The 18812-nt window shown below is 52.3% G+C and overlaps 2 protein-coding genes across 2 annotated transcripts in view; one reads left to right on the top strand and one right to left on the bottom strand.

The window, feature by feature from the left end:
• Nucleotides 1–3658: 3658 nt before the first annotated feature.
• ADAMTS4 (ADAM metallopeptidase with thrombospondin type 1 motif, 4) lies at nucleotides 3659–12152 on the bottom strand. Its single transcript, XM_012639543.1, has 9 exons — nucleotides 11078–12152; nucleotides 9657–9980; nucleotides 9271–9403; nucleotides 8575–8745; nucleotides 7207–7493; nucleotides 6913–7099; nucleotides 6488–6663; nucleotides 5345–5520; nucleotides 3659–4840 (listed from the first exon to the last, which is right to left on the bottom strand). The coding sequence occupies exons 1-9, from the start codon at nucleotides 11744–11746 to the stop codon at nucleotides 4414–4416; spliced, it is 2550 nt and encodes an 849-aa protein (XP_012494997.1). The 5' UTR covers nucleotides 11747–12152; the 3' UTR covers nucleotides 3659–4413.
• A 2972-nt stretch (nucleotides 12153–15124) lies between these two features.
• Nucleotides 15125–18812, top strand: part of NDUFS2 (NADH dehydrogenase (ubiquinone) Fe-S protein 2, 49kDa (NADH-coenzyme Q reductase)) — a 10671-nt gene continuing 6983 nt past the window's right edge. The window contains exons 1-2 of the mRNA XM_012639542.1: nucleotides 15125–15570; nucleotides 16253–16359. Coding sequence (XP_012494996.1) covers nucleotides 15476–15570; nucleotides 16253–16359 — 202 coding nt within the window. The 5' untranslated portion in view covers nucleotides 15125–15475. The remainder of the gene's footprint in view (nucleotides 15571–16252; nucleotides 16360–18812) is intronic.

Here is an 18812-nt window from a genome sequence, read left to right as displayed (position 1 = left end):
GGGGTCTCGCTCTTGCTCAGGCTGGTTTCGAACTCCGGAGCTCAAACAATCCGCCCGCCTCGGCCTCCCAGAGTGCTAGGATTACAGGCGTGAGCCACCGCGCCCGGCCCATAGTCAATTTTTAATGAGAGATTAGGCCAATTAATATATTTTACTCTTCAGACCCATTTTCAGGCCAAAATTCTTATGTTTTTAGTTCCCTAATGCTTATTTGCATCTACATTATCAAGAGAATGTGATAGTGTATCTCTATGAAGTTGGATGTGTGTGTGTGTGTATGTCAGTGTGTGTCACTGTTTACATGAGTTTGTGGGGCCTGTTGCTGGTTGCCCAAAGACTGTGAGGATGCTTAAATCTACTTCCTCCCCTCCCTTCCTTCCTATGGCTACTTAAGTACTCTGGGTCTGTCCCCATATAAGGTCCTGTCTGGGGAAGTTGCTCAGTACCATTGCTCCCCCATCTCCCCAACCCCCCTCCTTCTGAGCATTTTTAGAACTGGTGGTTTCCTCCAGCTGTCATCTGGTTACTCTTGCTGCCAATGATTTTGGCTTCCCCCCCAGCAACAGTCAATGGGGAAGATATTCAATTGGTTCAAAAACATCCTCTTAGCCAATAAAATGTTAATACATTGAAATCCATTTTCTTCCCCCTTCCTCCCCCACCCCAAACCCTGACCAATGAGATGCTGGCTTTGTCATTTACTGTCAGTCCTGTATTTTAGAAAATAAAATACTGTGTGGAGATTAAAGAGGTGGGGCTAGGGATGGAATCGAAGTGTAAATGTCCATTCCATAGCACCCTCCAGAAACTCTGGCTCTCCCACCTTCATCATAAAAATAGTGGTTGAACAAATGCCCAGATTTTTTCTGTTCTAACCACAGAAGCAGAGAACCTCAGGGGCAGAAGAAGCTTAAAGAAATTGGCCCAACTCAGTTATTGCTTCAGCCTCTTCCCCTACCTCAAACACATACTGACATACCACACTTGCCATCCCATAAAATGGTTGTCCAAATTTTGTTTGAACTTCTCTAGGGACAGGGTGCTCATTCCCTTGTCAGTCTCTGTCTCTTTTTCCATCTCTGCTTTATTCCCTCTTTCCACTGCCAGGACCAGATACTTAAACTGTCTCAGTGACTCTTTCCTGTTATTCCTGTTTCTGCGCCAGCTTGTATATTCACACCCCAGCTCAGGCCCATGAGGACAATATCATCTTGGCTCTTACAGGGAGGAATGTGCCCCTCAAATTCCTAGCAAGAATTTCTTGGACTCCTGATCAGAATATTAGGTAGAGCCTGTATACAAGCTGGATCTGGGAGGGGTGATATGGGAGGTTCACAGAGACTCCCAGAATGGAGACCATCCCAGAATGGGGCCACGTCTTGCCTGGAATTGAGGGCTGCGATGCGCATCACTTCTTTTTATGGGGCTAGCTCTCTCTGTTTGTGGGACTAGCTCTCTCTGTCCCTTTCGCTCTAGCTCCCACCCAACCACAGAAGTGGTCCCCCTAAGCTTAGTCCCATTCTCAGAAAAATTTCTTTATGCCAGTGAGAACTCTACTTAGTGAGTAAAGGGCTTCCTCTTAAAATAACACAATGAAAGTGATTTACAAAGTGTGTATCACCATTAGCATTACAGAAAGGTGAGAAGGGCTATTGTGATTTCCTGCTACCCTGGGCCCAGCCCAAGACTCACCTTCCTTAACCCTCATAGCCCATTAGGTGCGGGCTCAGTCTCTGCATAGTTCATTGGGACCTCATCTTACAATGGGACCGTTCCTTGTGCGGTCCCATTGTTTGTCTTGTGGAGTACAGCACCTCCCCTGCCCACAATGCAGTGTGGACTCCTTTAGGACAAGATCATATATTGTTTGTTTTTGTACCTCACATCTACTTCTCACAGAGCTCTGCTCATTATACCATGAGCTCATAATATTTAAGGTTCGTAAACATATTATTGGTGGTCCAGTTTTGCTAACTAGATGAAACAAGTGAAGATTACTCTGGCCTTGTCCCATTCTCCTGTTTCTACCTTCTCCAGCCTGGTTGGTAGGAGGACCAGAAGAAAGACCAGTGGGCCAGGCGCAGCAGTGGGAGCCACGTTTACCAGAGAGAAGAGAGTGTGGGTGGCCCCTTTCTCGTTGCTGCACCGGGAGCAGGCGCTGTGCTGGGTGGTGTAAAGCACAGGGTGCTGTGTAAGGCACTGCCTGGTACAGAACTCGATTAGCAAAGCCCAGCTCCAGTGAGCACAGCACATATATCCACGACAACCCTCCATGGCCCGCCTCAACCCCATAATCCCAGCTCCATATCCCAAGCAATGTCTAGCAGCCAGCTTGGGCCTGCTATAGCAGAGTCAAGTGCCTTTGGCTCCCCATTCTCCCCTCTTTTACCCTCATCTCAGGGTCTTCTTTACCTACAGATCTTCCCTTACCCCAAATCCAGCCTTTTCCCCAATCCCTAGCAGCCCTGCTTCTGCCATTCAAAACTCCAAGTTCTTGCTGGGGCTACCTGCCATCCCTGTTCCATCCTTGACATGCACGGGACTGCCCAGGTTCTTTCTCAAGCAAAGTCACGTTGCTGAGAAGGAAGAGCAGAGCTGTCTGCAGTACCCTACCTCTCCTAAAGTATTCTGCCACCACTGAACACCCGCCGCTCCCACCCCCAGATCCTTCTCCATGTTATTCTTTCTGCCTTCCTGCCTATTCCCTACCAAACCATGTCCCGTTCCTTTTATGACATTCCATTCTAACCTCACATCCTCAAAGAAGTTGGCTGGGCTTACAATGGATGATTTGGGAGACCTTGTCCCAGTCACTCAGTCATAAGGGGACCCTATCACATGTTTAGAGCCTTTACTATTTTGAAAATATTTTAACATTTGTTCCCAGAACAACTCTGTGGAAACAGGGATCATTAGTTCCATTCCATATATGAGCAATCTAAGGCTCAGCACCAGTGGCTTACCCAACATCCCCCAGCTAGTGAGATGCTGAACCCCAGCTCAAGCTCAGACCGTCGGCTCCCACTTCGGTGTTCTTTCCACTGTAACAGTTCCCCCAAGGCACTCAACTATCACTCTTACAACGAAGTCTGTGTTCATGTTGATGTAGTTGCTCTTGTTATTTTTGCACCTTCATGTTCTTGCCAATTGTACTTGTAGCCAAGTGTTTATTTATTTATTTATTTTAGAGATGGGGTCTTGCTGTGTCACCCAGGCTGGAGTGCAGTGGCTAGTCACAGCTGCAATCATAGCCACCGAAGGCCTTTTTTTTTTTTTTTTCACTTTTTGCCCCAGATACATCACTGAAGGCTTGAACACCTGAGTTCAAGCCATCATCCTGCCTCAGCCTCCCAAGTAACTGGGACTATGGGTGTGTGCCACCACACCCAGCACCAAGAGTTTATCGTGTCCCCTTCAGGTGATTAGGATCCACCAGAGGTGAGAGACAGAATCATCCTTTCTCTGATAGCCCCTTGGATTCCAAGATAGGGTTCTGCCAACTAAGGGACTGGAACCTGGGGGTAGGGCAGGCACCACTGACATGGATTGTTTACACTTGTGAGTGCATTGCACACCCTATGGAGGATGGATGCAGACAGAATGATAATGATAAGTAACAGCAGCTGCCATTTGCTGAGCACTTACTAAGTGCTGGGCATTATGCTAGTTCTTTATTTACATTATTTAATCCTCACAACAAACTTCTAAGGGAGGTATTATTATTGGCAAATGAGAAAACCAACACTCAGAGATGTGGAGCCAGGGTGCAACCCACATCTGTCTGACTCCAAAAGGAGCACATAAATAGCAGAATTCAGTTTATATTTTAAAAATATGATAATCCCTCACTCCCTGAAGGTCCATCCTGCCCTTGACTTTTCTTTTCCCAGAAAATAAAATTCAGGAAGAGGAAATCCAGGGCAGGTTGTACCTCATACATAAGCACACACACATTTTCTCACACACAGACACACACAGATCACTTATGCCTGACACCAGCACGGATTTCCTAGCCAGGGTCAGAGCTATGAGGGGCGGGGGTCATGTTTCCCAGGACCTTAGTCCTTGTCCCCTTCCCTGGTGCTAAATAAAAGTGAATAAATACTAAATAAATACAACTGGGGCCTGGGCCCACTCTGGTTTCCCCCTCCCTCCTGTGACCTGCAGGGCAGAGGGGGCAGTTTACATAGGACACTGTCTCTCAGCCCTTCCATCCACCAACCCATCACTGCCTCCCAGGGCAGAAAACCGGGGCAGGGCCAGCCTGCGCATGAGGGCAGAGAGGAGGGGCAGGCATCATGCCCACAACCCCTGCCCACTGTGTCTTAGCATGAGGCAGCTGCAGAAGCTCCCTCTTTCTCCCAGCTAAGTCCAAGGCCCCGGTGCCCAGAAAGGGCAGCCGGGATGGTGAGGTTATTTCCTGCCTGCCCAGGGGCGCCGCCGGAGGATCTCGAGAATCTGTGCCTTTCGGTGCAGCCAGTCCTGGGGAGTGGGGCGTGGTGTTGAAGGGGCTGGCCGGGGCACGAAGAAGCTGTAGCGGAGGCGTGCATTCTGGGGGTTGCCAGCCACCAGGACTTGAAGTGTCAAAGGCTGGGCTAGCGGCCCATGGCCTGATAGTGTCTCAGAGGCTGCAGTGGCTCCACTGTAGCGCAAGCTGACTGCTCCAGGCAGGGCCACGTCTGTGGGGGAGGGCATCAGTGTGTATTCACCATTGAGGGCATAGGATCCATCTGGAAGCTTCACGGCCAGGTAGATGCTCCGGGGGCCAGGGGGCCCCTGCTGCCGGATAAGAATGTGGGTGGCCCCCGCAGGGATAGTGACCACATTGTTGTATCCATACCTGTGTGGAAGGAGTAGACAGGGAGCTCAGCATCTCCTGAATGCCCTCAGCCTTCCGAGCTGTGTTCATCTGTATGTGTGCATACGTGTATGCAGAGGGTTGTCTCCCCAAACCTATGTGAGCTGTTCAGTTTAGATCAGAGCTACATGCAAACGAGCCCTCCTCTCTTTTATCGCTGAACATTTACACCCGCTGCCCCCTTACTGAGGTGCCCTTCTAAGCCCCACCCCATGGTGCCTACCCGATTCCTACTCTCCCTCCAAGACTCAGTGCAGCGGTCACCCCTGAGGAAGTCTCCCCTGATGCCCATAAAGGCACGCACCCCAAGCTGGGTGGGTCCCTGGTGAACACGTGGGACACGGCACTGTAACTGCCTACTCATCTGTCTCCCCACCAGACAGTAAGCTCTTCGAGAGTGGAAGCAGTGCCCAGTGCACCTCTGTATCCCCAGAACCCAGCAGAGTGTCCAGGAAGGCAGAGGGAGGAAATAAATGGTGAAAGAACCTGAATTTTCTGAAGGAGCCTGACTGCTTGCTGCAGCCAGAACCGTCCCCACCGCACACCATGCACTTGTCAAACTTCTTTTTGGAGCCAATGACGCGGTCACAGCCAGCATGGATGCAGCGGCCCTGGACACAGACTGAGGAGCTGTCTGGGGAACAGGGGGTCCCATCCACCACCTGAGGAGAAGAGAAGGAACAATGCAAAGTATTCTTTCTAAGTCAAGAGGGCTTGGTAGGTCAAGCAAGACTCATGTCCCACCACAAAGGGATGCCAGGAAAGCCGGGCGAGGTAGGGGGTGTGGAGATGGTGTGCAGAGTGAGCACTGGCCACCATATGCGATGATAATCATAATGACAATAATAATCATAAAAGCCACCATTTTCAGAGCACTGACTATGAATCAGGCTGTGCACTAAGTGCTTTGTGAACGTGAGCATAAATCTCACAACCACTATTTGAGGTTTCTAGGGGTGGAACACTAAGGTTTTGATAGATTAAGGAACTTGCCCTAAAGGGTACACAGCTGGCAAGCAGAAGAGTCGAGATGGGAGCTGCAGGTCTGGGTCCTAACAGCAAGCCCTGAACCTTGATGATACTGTCGCTGGATGGACGCTAGAGGGCAGCCAACCTGCAGGAATTCTTCTCAGGTTAAGGGCGAAGGGAGCAAAATGATGCCAGAGCTTGTTTTCCTTTCTTCGGCCTTCAACCCACTACCCTATCACACAGAGGAAGTGTGGGGACCTCACTCATCCCTGGGAGGTCTGTCTTTTGAGGGACTGGCTGTCCCCATGGACCAAATGAGGCCACCATTGTAATGTGACAGAGGAGCTCATGGAAAGGGTGGGTCAAGGACTTGTCCCAAAGGCCACACACTTCTCACCAAATGCAGCACTGGAAGATTGGAGAAAGAGGAAAAAAAATGGGGGGAAATGGGCCAGGCTAGAGCGGCCTATTGCCACTTATCCAGAGTCTGGGGCTTGCTTACCCAATACCCATGGACAGATAAGTTTGAGTAGCCCCCTGGGCTGGCCTGGCTTGGCGTGGAAATGACAGCAATGGTGCTGTTTGGGAGGATCTTTGCCATCAGAAAGCAGAGGGACTACTGGGGAGCGTGTGAGCATAGATGGGTGTCCCGGCACTCACCCGTGGCTCCAGCACGTAGTAGTAGCCCAGTGCCCGGGCCTGGCAGGTAAGTTTGCACTGGTCCCGGGGGGCCACACCTGTGTAGCGGGGGACCCAGTCCATGGGCCCTGGGAAGCTCTTAAAGAGGTCAGTGCGGTGGTTGTAGGCAGCACACTGCTCCTCACGGAACGTCAGTGCTGTAGGGGTAAAATGGACAGTCAGAGCCCCTCTCTCCTCACATTGCCCACAAACCCCTCCACCTAGCCCCCTCAGAACTCTAGAAAGCACGGAGCTGTTCTCCCCTACAGACTGACAGGGACAGTTCCCAAAGGGTAGAGTCGCTTCCCCCAACAGCCGGGGCAATCAACGCCTTCTTGGTCCTGCACTCAAGGGATGGTCCTTCCTGCTCTACCATCTCTTCCCAAGGGCTCCCCCCTTCCCCTCACCTGAGCCAGTTGGGCAGGCCTCGGTGTTACAGGACCGGAAGCGGGTGCGGCGGCCCTCACAGTACTTGCCACCGTTTCGGGGGATGGGCCTCGTGCAGTCTCGGGAGGAGAATTGGACACCACCCCCACAGGTCCGAGAGCAGTCGCCCCATGGTCCCCAGGGACCCCAGCCACCAGCCTGTGGAATCTGCAGAGGAACAGAAGAGAAGAGCGGGATGAGTACACTCTCTGCCGGGCTTAGGACCAGTCCCCGCACCTCAGGCCTTTTACCCCATATCTGCCCTGGGATCTCACATTAAAGTCTTGGAGCTGGTCCACGTGCAGGCAGCGGCCACCCATACAGGCCTGTGCGGGCCCGCAAGGGGTGCCATCGGCCCAGGGTGAGTGCTTGGTCTGGCACATGGCATGGCCATTGAGGTGGCCAGAGCACCAGAGGGCAGCACAGGGCGGCGGCAGCTGCGGACAATGGTGTGAGTCGGGCCCAAAGGTCAGCTGGCACTGGCGGTCAGCATCATAGTCCTTGCCAGGGAAAGTCGCAGGCAGATGCAGGGGAGCCTCTGGCTTGTCTAAGAGACAGTGCCCTGGAAAGGAAGTTGGGGGCACAAAGTCAGCAAGGGGCTGAGGAGAGCATTCAGGATTGGCAGCTGAAAGCTTAGGCTCCCTGGAGCCTGATGGATCCTAGAAAATCCTAGGGCTCTAAGAGGCTTTAAATGGCAGCTACAATTTATTGGATGCTTATTACGTGATGAGCATTGGCTAAATGCTTGACCAGCACATCTCTTTTAATCATGGCAAACATCTATGAGGTGGTTACCACATTATACCTATTTGATATATCAGCTACAAACACAGTGAGCTCAAGTAACTTACAGTCACACATCTCTGTACACCTAAAGAACAGAATCAGGATAGGAACCCAAAGCACCAAGTGCTCTTGCCTATTCTAAACAACTACAGCATGCTTGAGTCTGCTTCTCGTCAACATCTCTGCGCAGTGGAAGTCATCCTGCTGTTCTTGTTCACCTCATCAAGTGACAACCAGCCCATTCCAGTGGAGGACAGTTCTGGCCCTTAGAAGGTCAGTTCTATTGGGCTAACATTCGCCTCCCCTAGCTATGCTATTATATATATATATATATTTTTTTGAGACAGTCTCACTCTTTTGCCCGGGCTAGAGTGAGTGCCGTGGCGTCAGCCTAGCTCACAGCAACCTCAAACTCCTGGGCTCAAGCGCAATCCTTCTGCTTCAGCCTCCCGAGTAGCTGGGACTACAGGCATGCGCCACCATGCCCGGCTAATTTTTTCTACATATATTTTTAGTTGGCCGATTAATTTCTTTCTAATTTTAGTAGAGAGGCGGGGTCTCGCTCTTGCTCAGGCTGGTCTCTAACTCCTGAGCTCAAACAATCCGGCCACCTTGGCCTCCCAGAGTGCTAGGATTACAGGCGTGAGCCACCGCGCCTGGCCAACTATGCTATTATATTTATTCTGAGAGGAAATGGGGACCACACAGGGACAGCAGTGTTTCTCACTCCATCCCACACTGCAGGGGAAGCACACCTGGGGAGGTGAACTGGCCCACGTGGAATGCAGCGGAAGTGAGCGTACAGTGGGGACAGGGAGTGAGTCCCACACAGGGAAAGGTGAGTCCCATCTGCTTACCGTAGCCATTGTCCAGGAAGTCAGTGATGAAGCGGGCACTGCAGGGGGACCAGGGCTCCTCAGGATCCACGTGAGCCATTACAGGAGCCATGACGTGGCGGGAGGTGCTCCCAGGCCCATTCAAACTGACGCATGGCTTGGAGTTGTCATGGAGCATGTTGAAGACATGGCCTGTGAGAGCAGAGGCCCTGCTAGAGTCCAGTGGTCCCATCCCCGTGCCCTCAGGGGGCTCCCTCATAAACCTGGTTGCAGCTATGGATGGTCCAGATCCATTCTGCATCCCACCCTGCCCCCAACCCCTTAATGGTGCTCTGGGGCTCCCCAATATGTAGCCCCCATTGCTCTGTCCCTTCTCCTCCCAAAATACACTCAGGGCCCCCTCCCAACCCTGAACCCACACATTCCCTCACTGACTCCCCCTCCAAACACACACACACACACACACACACACACACACACACACACACACACACAAGTTCACAGTATGTTTCCACACACTCATATTTAATGGGAAAATCTAAATGTTTGTCTCTACCCAGAGCAGAGAAGGATAACGGTCCTGTAGCTAGGCCTAGGGAGGAGGAAGAAACACCTTGGGGCCCCCATTAACACCCTGGTGACCTCACTATCCCCTCCCCTCATCCCTGATCCCTGTCTCATTCACTCCAGGTACCCATAGCCCCACCCCCACTGTACCCAGTTCATGAGCAGCAGTGAAGGCCGACTGGAGCCCATCATCCTCCACGATAGCACAGCTTCGGGCTGGGTCACACACGGTCCCCACATCAGCCATACCCAGAGTGTCACAAGTGGAGACCCCACACAGGTCCTATGGAGAGGGATCATAGAAGATGCACAGGGAGCCAAGACACCTGGGTCCACTGGGATGAGATCCAGATTAGGGGGGACCTGGGCACTGAGTACCCAGCACTGTTAGGGCCCAGATAGCCCTGCAAGACAATGTGGCTAGGGCCAGGCACCATGTCGCCCAACTCCAGGGGCACCATTTACATCACAATCTATGTAGTGGTGCTTCTTGGAATTACGCAGCACATGGCCTGCGGTGTTGATTGGGGACTCACCTGACGGGTAAACAGAATGGCTGTGTCAAAGTGGTCAGGGTCCGAGTCCTCAGGGGTGTTAAGGCCCCGCTGCCAGGCACAGAAGCTGCGCAGGGTCTGGGCAGCACTGGGCCCCACTTGGGGCCCCTCCTCGCCTGACCCCAGGATCACCAGCCGAGTCACTACCAAGCTGACAGGGTTGCGGATGCTTGGGTGCTTGAAGGCCTTGGCTGCTGCTGCCATAACTGTCAGCAGGTAGCGCTTTAGCCCTGCACCATGAAATGCTGCCATCTTGTCATCTGCCACCACCAGGGTCTCCACGAATCTACTCAGTGAAGCAAAGCGCTGGAGAGAAAAAGGGAGAGGAGGATCCTGAAATAGCCGCCCAGAACTGTGGGTCACTTCTCCCCTCCCTCACTTCCTGGGGCTGGAACTCAGCAGAGTCAGCTGGGCCCCACATACCCCAGGATTCCTCCCTCCAACCCTGAATCCCAGGGCTTCTATGGCGACTCAGGAATCAGCGATGGTTCTGAGAAGGGGGGAGAAGCAGACTCCAGGTCCCAGGGCTGCCTGGGCCCCAGAGGTGAAAGGAGCCAGGACTGCCTTTGGGAAGGGCTTTGGGGTTCCCCAGGCCTGAGTGTGGCTGGGGCCTGTGGGAGTAAGGCTAGAGGGCTGGGCTGCTACGTGTCTGCCCTGTGTGGTTGGAGGAACGATTCAGTCAGCAGCTAGGGCCAGGGCCAGAGCTCAGCGTGGCGGGTGTGGAGGGAGCGTCTGGTCTGGATTAAAGCTCAAGAGGGAGGAGGGAGGAAGGAAGGGAAAAAGGGGGGAGACCAGGAGTGGGAGGGAGGAAAGGATGGAGCCTCAGGCAGCCATGCAGTCAGTCCACAGTGTGGGAAAGGGATTGACCAGAAGGAGGTATGACTTGCCTTTCCTCCCTTGCCCACTCCTGCCCTAGTTTGCAGTTTGCCAGAGCAGTTGAAAGGCAGCATCAGAAGCCAGAGGCCAATCCCCTGGGCCTCAGACCTCACTCCTTCAGCTGAGGGTGGGAGTGAAAATCAAATCTGTGGCAGAGAAAAGAGCCACGGCAAAGGGGGCTGATAGGAGAGCTTTATTGCTGGGGACTGTGCCAGTAGAGGATGCCATGGCCAGGCAGGGGCGGAGTGGGGACAGGGAGCAGTCATTCCCAGCCAAAAGCCTCTGACCCACCTCTGAGAACCCGCGGTGCGGGTCAGTGGATCAGTTGTCTGGCTACGAGAAGGGCAGGAGCAGGGAGAGACCAGAGCCTTCCCAAGAAAGGAGGCTAGTGGAAAGAGGAAAGGCAGGCAGAAGGGAGGGAAGCAGAATGGCCAGAAGTAGAAGTGGGTGGAGAGAAGGTGAATAGGGGTCAGTAGGACAGACATGGCGGGAGGACGCTGCAGGACACAGACTCCAGGGCTGCCTACCTTGGCTCTTCGGGGACTGGGGCTGGGGCTCCCAGGAGGAGCCTTGACGTTGCACATGGGACCCTGGCCGCTGGCAGGACTCTTCCGGCGTAGGATGTGAGCCCCAGGTCCCCCAGCAGAGTTAGGGGTGCCCCCCTCCAGGGGCTGGAGGTGCAGTTCGGCCCCTCGGTACTGCAACACCCCTAACAGGGCTCCCCCGTCCCAGTGCAGAGATGCCACGGACTCCGGATCTCCATTGATGGTGCCAGTCAGGTAGGTGCCCGGCTCTGCCCCACCCAGCAGCTCAGGCGCCTGGCCCAGGTACTGCACTGTCAGCCCCTCCACCTGCACGCCGGGGTCCTGCTCCAACTCTAGTATCAGAGTCTCCCCAAAGGCCGGCAAGCGGTACAACAGCCTGGCAGGGGCGCCTGAGCCAGGCAGGACGCTGCCGTTAAGCTTCTCTGGAAACACGATCTCCTCCTCCCGGGGGAGGAGGCTGGCGGGCCAGGCTGAGGGCAGGAGAGTGGCCAGCAGCAGCAGGAGCAGTTGAACCAGCCTGGAGAGGGGCACGGTGGGGAGCAGCAGGCGGGGCTGGACTCCCCACAGCCAGCGCCCCGCCAAGCCCCTCCCGCGATGCAAGCCTGTCCGGGACATGGCACTCGTGCTGCAGCTGGAAGGGACTGAGGCCATCTGGGGCACCAAGTCCTCCACACCCTAGCTTTGGAAAGTTCCTCTCTGTAGCCTGGGGGCTCGGACTCGTGCCAAGGTCAGAGGCAGAGTTTTCAGAGGGGCTGGGGACCTTCAGAGGAGATGGAAAAAACTTAGCCCTCAGGCTTAGGAGAGGTGCCCAAGGGTCTGGCTCCTCCAAACTCTCCTCCTGCGCCTTCCTTTCCTGGATCTTTGTCTCTGCTGTATCTTCCGCAGCTTCTCTGCCTCTCCCTCTGTACAACTCTGTCTTGGCTGCTTCTGTGCCTGCCCTGTCTCTGCCTTCTTCCACTGAGCCTTTGTCTCTGTCTCTTTCCTTCTCTGTCTCTCTCGTGTCTATGTTGTCTGTGGGTCTCCCTGTGGGTTCTCCCCAGCCTCTCTCAGTGCCAGCTCTTTTAAGCAAGCATCCCGAGCCTCTGCGATTGGCTGCTCTCTAAGCCACTCAGCCAGAGCTCTGTCGGTAGGACTCAGATGGGTGTATCATTGCTTCCCAAAATCCTAGTTTTTGTTTTCCTTTAAAAAAAAGTGGGACTTGCCCAGGGGAGGGGAATCTCTAGCAGCCGGATGGATTATAGGCACTCGGCCAGTGATGACATAGCCTTTTCCCAAACCCCACAATCAGCCCTCAGCTCTCTCTTTCCCTTTTTGGTGGGACAAAGCCCCAGGAGAGGCAGGGAGTCAGGGAAAGGGCCTGGCTAACACGCACAGACAGGATCATGGTCCTAGGAGAATTCTTGCTCTTACAGTCTACCCTGGTATGGCCTCCCCCTTCTCAAGGCTCCCTCGTGCTGCCCTTTGGCCCTAAAGTCTGGTTTCCAGGGCTGAGGCTCCCTGGGGAAAGAGGTGGGGAACATCAAGAGGGAAGAACAAAGAAAGAAGGTAGATGGACATGGCTCAGGATGGAACTAAGCTGGAGAGAACAGAGGAGGCAGAGAGATGGGGGAGGCAAGGAGGCAATGATCAGGGAGTTTACTGCCCAAAGGTAGGATGATTCTGCTTAGAACGAACATATGAAGGAGGCAGATGACAAGGCAGGAGGGGTTAATGACTTTTCCTTTTACAGAAGGAGGATCCAGGGTGGCACCTCCTCTTCTCCCAGGTCCCTTCTCCCCTCAGGCTCGCCTTTCCTCAGTTACCACTGCCCGCCCCCTCCAAAGCCCGGAACAGAGATTCCGACTCCATTTCCCCCCAGGGTTCCCCCTCCCCACTTCCTGACTCCCCATTTCTCTGGCCCAGCTCCCAGGAGCTTCCCCCAGGCTCTTGGCCCTCTTCCTACCCACTCCCAACTACCCTAAACCCTCCCCCAGCCTCAAGTCAGCCAGCCCCTAGCACAGGCAAGACTTGCTCTCTCAGGAGCCCAGATTTACTCAGTATCAGTTTGGGGGGAATCCCCACCTGCCTCCCTCCTCTGGCTCCACTTTGCCCTGAGAACACAATTGTTCCTGGAATATCTAGTAATCTTATTTTTCATTCTCATGGAACAGGGTGAGGGTGGAAGCAACACTGTGCACATAGGGAAATTAGGGTACTGGGAGAAACAGGAACCCAGCACCTGGAGTGGGGAGAATGGCGGGGGAGGAAGAGGTAGTATTAGGGAAAGGAAGGAAATGATTCCTTTGGTTCTGGATTGGAGGGAACGCAGAAAAGAGGTCTTGGGGGTGGACTCTCAAGGCAAGGAAGTAAAAGGTTCAGAAGTAGGGGCAATTTCTGCTCACCCCATTCCATGGCCACTCCTTTCCCCAGGAAATCCCCAGGAAGGAGAGTGCAGTCAACAGTCTCTTCCCTTTCCTTGAGGTGGACCACCTCCTCCTGCCCCCATTCCCCTATTCACTCTCTGCTTTGTCACCTCCTGTCCCCCACATCATATCCTCTGCCAGAATACTTCCTCTCCCACTCCCTTCCTGCTCAGGTCACTAATACCTGCTCTGGTGCCCATCACTTCCTGTATTACCCACCCCCTTGTGACTGCTGGCCCCACCTCTTGACCCCCCACATACCGTAACCCTGGTCCTAAGTGGAGGGGGCTGGGGCTGGAGGGGTTAGACAAGGGATAGGAGACCAGCAGGGGCAGGGGCAAGAGGAGCTGTCACCAGAGGACTCTAATGCCCCTTTCCACTCCCCCATCTGAGATGAGGACAAAGGGGGTGACTAAGCAGTGAAAGACAAAGGGCCTTAGAGTGGCAGCAGCAGCGTGTGTGGGGGTGTTGGCAGCAGGGAGAAGGCACAAAAGCTGCAGTGTCCTAGGCAGCTCCCCAGGAGCCCCCACCCTAGTCCCCGTTCAAGCTGCCCCCAGAGCCAAGCAAGGCAGAGTCTATCCTGACTTCTCCCCGGCTCGATCAGGGCAAATAAATGCAGTCCCTGCCATCCCCCACCACCATTACATTTGCCATGTTTCAACTATAGGAGAGAAGGCCCAGGGAAAGAATGGAGAATGAGTGTAGGGGGACCAAACCTCTGGCCTGGCTCCGTGGGGGTTGCCTTGTCTACCTCAAGTCCTGGTCAGATTCCCAGCCAGGGATCTGGCCCCACCCTTTGGTACGGTTCCCATTAGGTCCATTCCCAGGCCAGAAGTCTGGCTTTCCCCTCTTTCTCTGCAGCTAAGAATTCCCTGTCTCTGCCACTCCCGTGGTCTGTCTGCTCAGCCTTGCTGCGCTGCTGGTGGGCTGTATCCCATGGCCCCTGTCTAGGGGAGATCTGGGGAAGGCCTCTTTCCAGGCTTGGGGTGTGAGAGCTGTACAAATTCTATGGGTGGGTGGCCCAGCTGGAACTGTGCTTGAAGGCAGAAGGAGAGAACAGGAACTAGCCTCCAAGGTTAGAAAACTCTGTCCATACAGAATTGGGATCAGACTCCCGGTGCTACATTTCCATGCTGTTGGCCACTATGAGGGCTGTGTCAGGGTCAGAAAGACATGAGGGAAAAGAGACTGACGCAGGACGGAAGTGGGATGTGAGACATCTCCAAGGGCGCTCTGGGTCTGTGATTCGGTAGGTCCAGGAAGCCTGACGGATATCAGGGTCACCCACAGAGGGCCTCCCCTCCCCCATTTGGGAGGAGGTAGCTCCTACACACTACGGGGCAACCCCCTCCGCGCCACCAATGCTGGTGGCCTTGGCGTCCTACTCTTTTTTGTTTTGGTTTGGCGGGAACTCTCAGACCCGCCCAGCCCCACATGGGCCCCTTTTCACTATCCCAGTTCAGGACATCTGGAAATTAGCTGGCTTTCCCGGCTCTGAATCTTTTGGATTCAGTGATGGGAAGGTAATTAGCAAAGCCTGGGGCTACCCCAGAAGGGCAGGGCTCAGACACAATCGGAGAGCAGCACTACAACAGGAAGGCAGCCAAGGCGGAAATGAGTAGGGAAGGAACCCCCGCGCGAGTTTCCAAGGTACACGCAGGCGGGCTTGGCGAGACAGCGCAAAGAATTGCGTTGTCGCCCTTGGCAGGAGCGTGCAACTTTCGCTTGCTCGCTCGGAGAAAAGCCAGCCAGGAGCAGTGGGAGGAGCCTCCCTCAGTAAAAATGACGGCAGTCACCGTTATCTAAACGCAAGTGAAGGCAAGGCAGAGAACCCGGATGTTATCAGGCTCACGTTTGACAACCTCGCCAGCTTCCAAGAGGGCGGTTTCGTTGTGTCAATAGGTGAGAAGCCCACACGGAGGCGCGCAGGAGTCACTTCCGCCCGGTTCTCCTTCCCGCAGTCTGCAGCCGGGGTAAGATGGCGGCGCTGAGGGCTCTGTGCAGCCTCCGGGGCGTAGCGGCCCAGGTGCTGCGGCCCGGGGCTGGGGTCCGACTGCCGATTCAGCCCAGCAGGTGAGACCGAGGGCAGCCCTCGACGCGCTTTCCTCAAGGCTAGGGTTTCTCAAGTCTAGGGACACTCCATGGGCCCCGTGACCTCCCCCATGCCCCCACCCCCTGCCAGGAAAGAATGACCCAGGCCTGTGACCCTCTCGCCCAGGCCTGATTTATCGGGCTCCAGGATGCAGTGGCGCCCACTCTGGTCGAGGGAGGAAAGAGGGTTTTGAGCTCATTCTGCCAGAGGCGATATCAGCGAAGTGGGAGACCCTGCCCCTCAACTTTAGTGATTTGAGTGCACCTCTCCCATCTGACCTGAGCAGAGCTCAGCCAAGGAACCAAAGTACCATCTGTGTCCCTCTTTCTCTTTTCTTAGTCTTAGATTGACCTTGAATAAACACTTTTCTCATGTTCATATTTACCTGGATGGGAATATGAATATGATGAAAATATGAAGGAGCTAGGATCTCCAGCCTTGCATGCACAATGGTGATGGGTGAAGTGATTCCAGAAATAAGTTGTTAGTAGGAATGGAACCTCTAGAGTTCCAGCTTATTTTGCCAAAGCTACACTGTGTGCCAGTGGCTTGGCGTTGAAGAATCTAAGACACCTTTCCCTGGTCCCACATGAGAGTGAATGGGAACAGAGGAACCAGACACCGTTCAGGCCCCTGGTCTAGGATCTGTCTTTAACTCCCCAGAGGTGCTCGACAATGGCAGCCAGATGTGGAATGGGCAGAGCAGTTTGGGGGAGCTGTCATGTACCCAAGCAAGGAAACAGCCCACTGGAAGCCTCCACCTTGGAATGGTGAGTGCCCAGAGTTGCTGTTCCAACCCACACACATCCCTGCCCCTAGCTGATTTCTAAGCGCTCTTGAGCTCTCTGTCTTAGGCACATTTTAGCTCTTGCCCAGTTTATTTCTTTCACCATGCAATTCAACAAACATAATAATAGTGATAATAGGCGAGTGCGGTGGCTCATGCCTGGAATCCTAGCACTCTGGGAGGCCAAGGCTGGAGAATCATTCAAGGTCAGGAGTTCAAGACCAGCCTGAGCAAGAGTGAGACCCCGTCTCTACTAAAAATAGAAAGAAATTAGCTGGACAACTAAAAATATATAGAAAAAATTAGCCGGGCATGGTGGCGCATGCCTGTAGTCCCAGCTACTCAGGAGGCTGAGGCAGAAGGATCACTTGAGCCCAGGAGTTTGAGGTTGCTGTGAGCTAGGCTAACACCACGGCACTCTAGCCCAGGCAACAGAGCAAGACTCCATCTCAAAAAAAAATAATAATAATAATAGTGATAATAACTGGTGTTTGTTAGGTGGGGAAGGACATTCCAGAAGGAAAGGAAGAGTAGGTCCCAGTCAGTATCCAACGTAAATCTTTGGTGTCAGCTTTTTCCACATTCAGTACATTTCCATCTCCCTCGGTGAACAAGATAGCTTTCCCCTTGGTACTCAAATGAAACCTACCTAAATACAAACCATTTTTTCACCCATCAAAACTAGCTCTTCCTTTTGACTTTTTGATTTTGATCAGCGGCATCCTTTTTAGTCATCTTTGGCTCTTTTCTCTCTGTTGCCCTCCATGTCTATTCTATGTCCAAAAAATCACCAAGCCATGTAGATTCTTTCATAATGTTTATATCTGGTCATCTTTCCCTTTTAATTTCATTGCCATCACTCTTGTTCAGACTTTTCTTGTATTAGACCTTGATTATTTCAGGAATCTGGGTTATTTTTGGATTTCTGCCACTAATCTTGTTCCCTTTCCAGCTGTCTTACACAATGTCATCACCTTCGTCTTCCCCAAACATTATTTTGCCATGCTCAAAAACCTTCAAAGACACTTCCAGTTACCTTTCAAAAAGTTACAGTAACAATAGCTGAATGCTTACCATTTGCTAAACATTTTTGTATGCATTATTTCAGTTAATTCTTACAAAAGCTTGTGAGTGTATTATCCCAATTTTGAGGAAATTATGGTGCAGGGAGACTAAAACTCGATCAGGAACACACAGGTAGATTTATATTCACGTCTGTCTGACTCTAAAGCCTATAGTGAAGAATTTTTGAAAAATTTCAACTCTCCATTTATCAGTGAATACAGTACCTATTTCATAGCATTATTGTAAGGATTAAATGAGATGGTAATAACATGTAGTGCCTGGCACATGTAAGTGCTCCGTAAGTGTTATTATTAATGATATGTACTGATAATTGAACCACTACCCCCTACTACCTCCCAACACTAATATTCTGCCTCTTGGGAATTCCTCATAAGAGTTCCACAGATATTTACTTCTTTGTTTCTAAGATTTGTCCAGTGTTGATTCCATTGCCTGGAACAACTCTTCTTCTCTGTAGCTATCTAAATCATTTCGTATATTTAATAACCAGCTCAGATCCTACCTACGTGAAGTCTTGACAGTGTTTTTTCCTGCCTTTAAATACATGTGGCTAAGCCACTTACTTTGTAACTTATAAATCTGACTTGTGTTACTAGTTTTTCATGTGTACTTATTTCCCCAGTTAAAGTGTAAGCTTCTTGAGGGTAAAAACTGTCATTTAGTAGGAGTTAACATTATGTGCTTCCTGACTGGTTGGCCATTCATCAGATACATTTGGAGGGCAGTGTATCATAGTAGTTAAGAGTGTATGGACGCTGGGCCAGGCATTGTGGCCCACGCCTGTAATCCTAGCACTCTGGGAGACCGAGGTGGAAGGATCGCTTGAGGTCAGGAGTTTGAGACCAGCCTCAGCGAGACCCAATCTCTACTAAAAATAGAAATAAATTAGCCAGGCAACTAAAAATAGAGAAAATTAGCCAGTCATGGTAGTATGTGCCTGTAGTCCCAGCTACTCGGGAGGCTGAGGCAGGAGGATTGCTTGAGCCCAGGAGTTGGAGGTTGCTGTGAGCTAAGCTGATGCCATGGCACTCTAGACCAGGCAACAGAGCTAGATTCTGTCTCAAAAAAAAACCGGAAAAAAAGAGTGTATGGACCCTGGAGCTGAACAGGTTGAATATAAATCCTGGTTCTACCACTTACTAGCTTTGTGATCCTATAGAAGTCAAAAAGCATGTGGCTTTAGTTTCTCCAGTAAAATGGAGATAATAATAGTACTTACTACTCATATGGTTGTTACAAGAATTAAATCAGTTAAAACAAGTAAAGTGCTTAGAGTAGTGCCTGACGCATAATAAGGCTATATAAATATCTATTATTATTATTTAATTTAATTTTATTTATTTATTGAGA

Source organism: Propithecus coquereli, unplaced genomic scaffold, assembly GCF_000956105.1.
Source record: "Propithecus coquereli isolate 6110/MARCELLA unplaced genomic scaffold, Pcoq_1.0 Scaffold140, whole genome shotgun sequence".
NCBI classification, from domain to species: domain Eukaryota; kingdom Metazoa; phylum Chordata; class Mammalia; order Primates; family Indriidae; genus Propithecus; species Propithecus coquereli.
This window is presented reverse-complemented; position numbering and strand designations above follow the sequence as displayed.

Coding starts and splice junctions, on each gene's coding strand:
- ADAMTS4 (XM_012639543.1), bottom strand. CDS start 11,746: ATGGCCTCAGTCCCTTCCAGCTGCAGCACGAGTGCCATGTCCCGGACA. Junction 6,664..6,912: donor GGCCTGCCCAACTGGCTCAG/GTGAGGGGAAGG, acceptor TTACCCCTACAG/CACTGACGTTCCGTGAGGAG. Junction 5,521..6,487: donor ACTACGTGCTGGAGCCACGG/GTGAGTGCCGGG, acceptor TCTTCTCCTCAG/GTGGTGGATGGGACCCCCTG.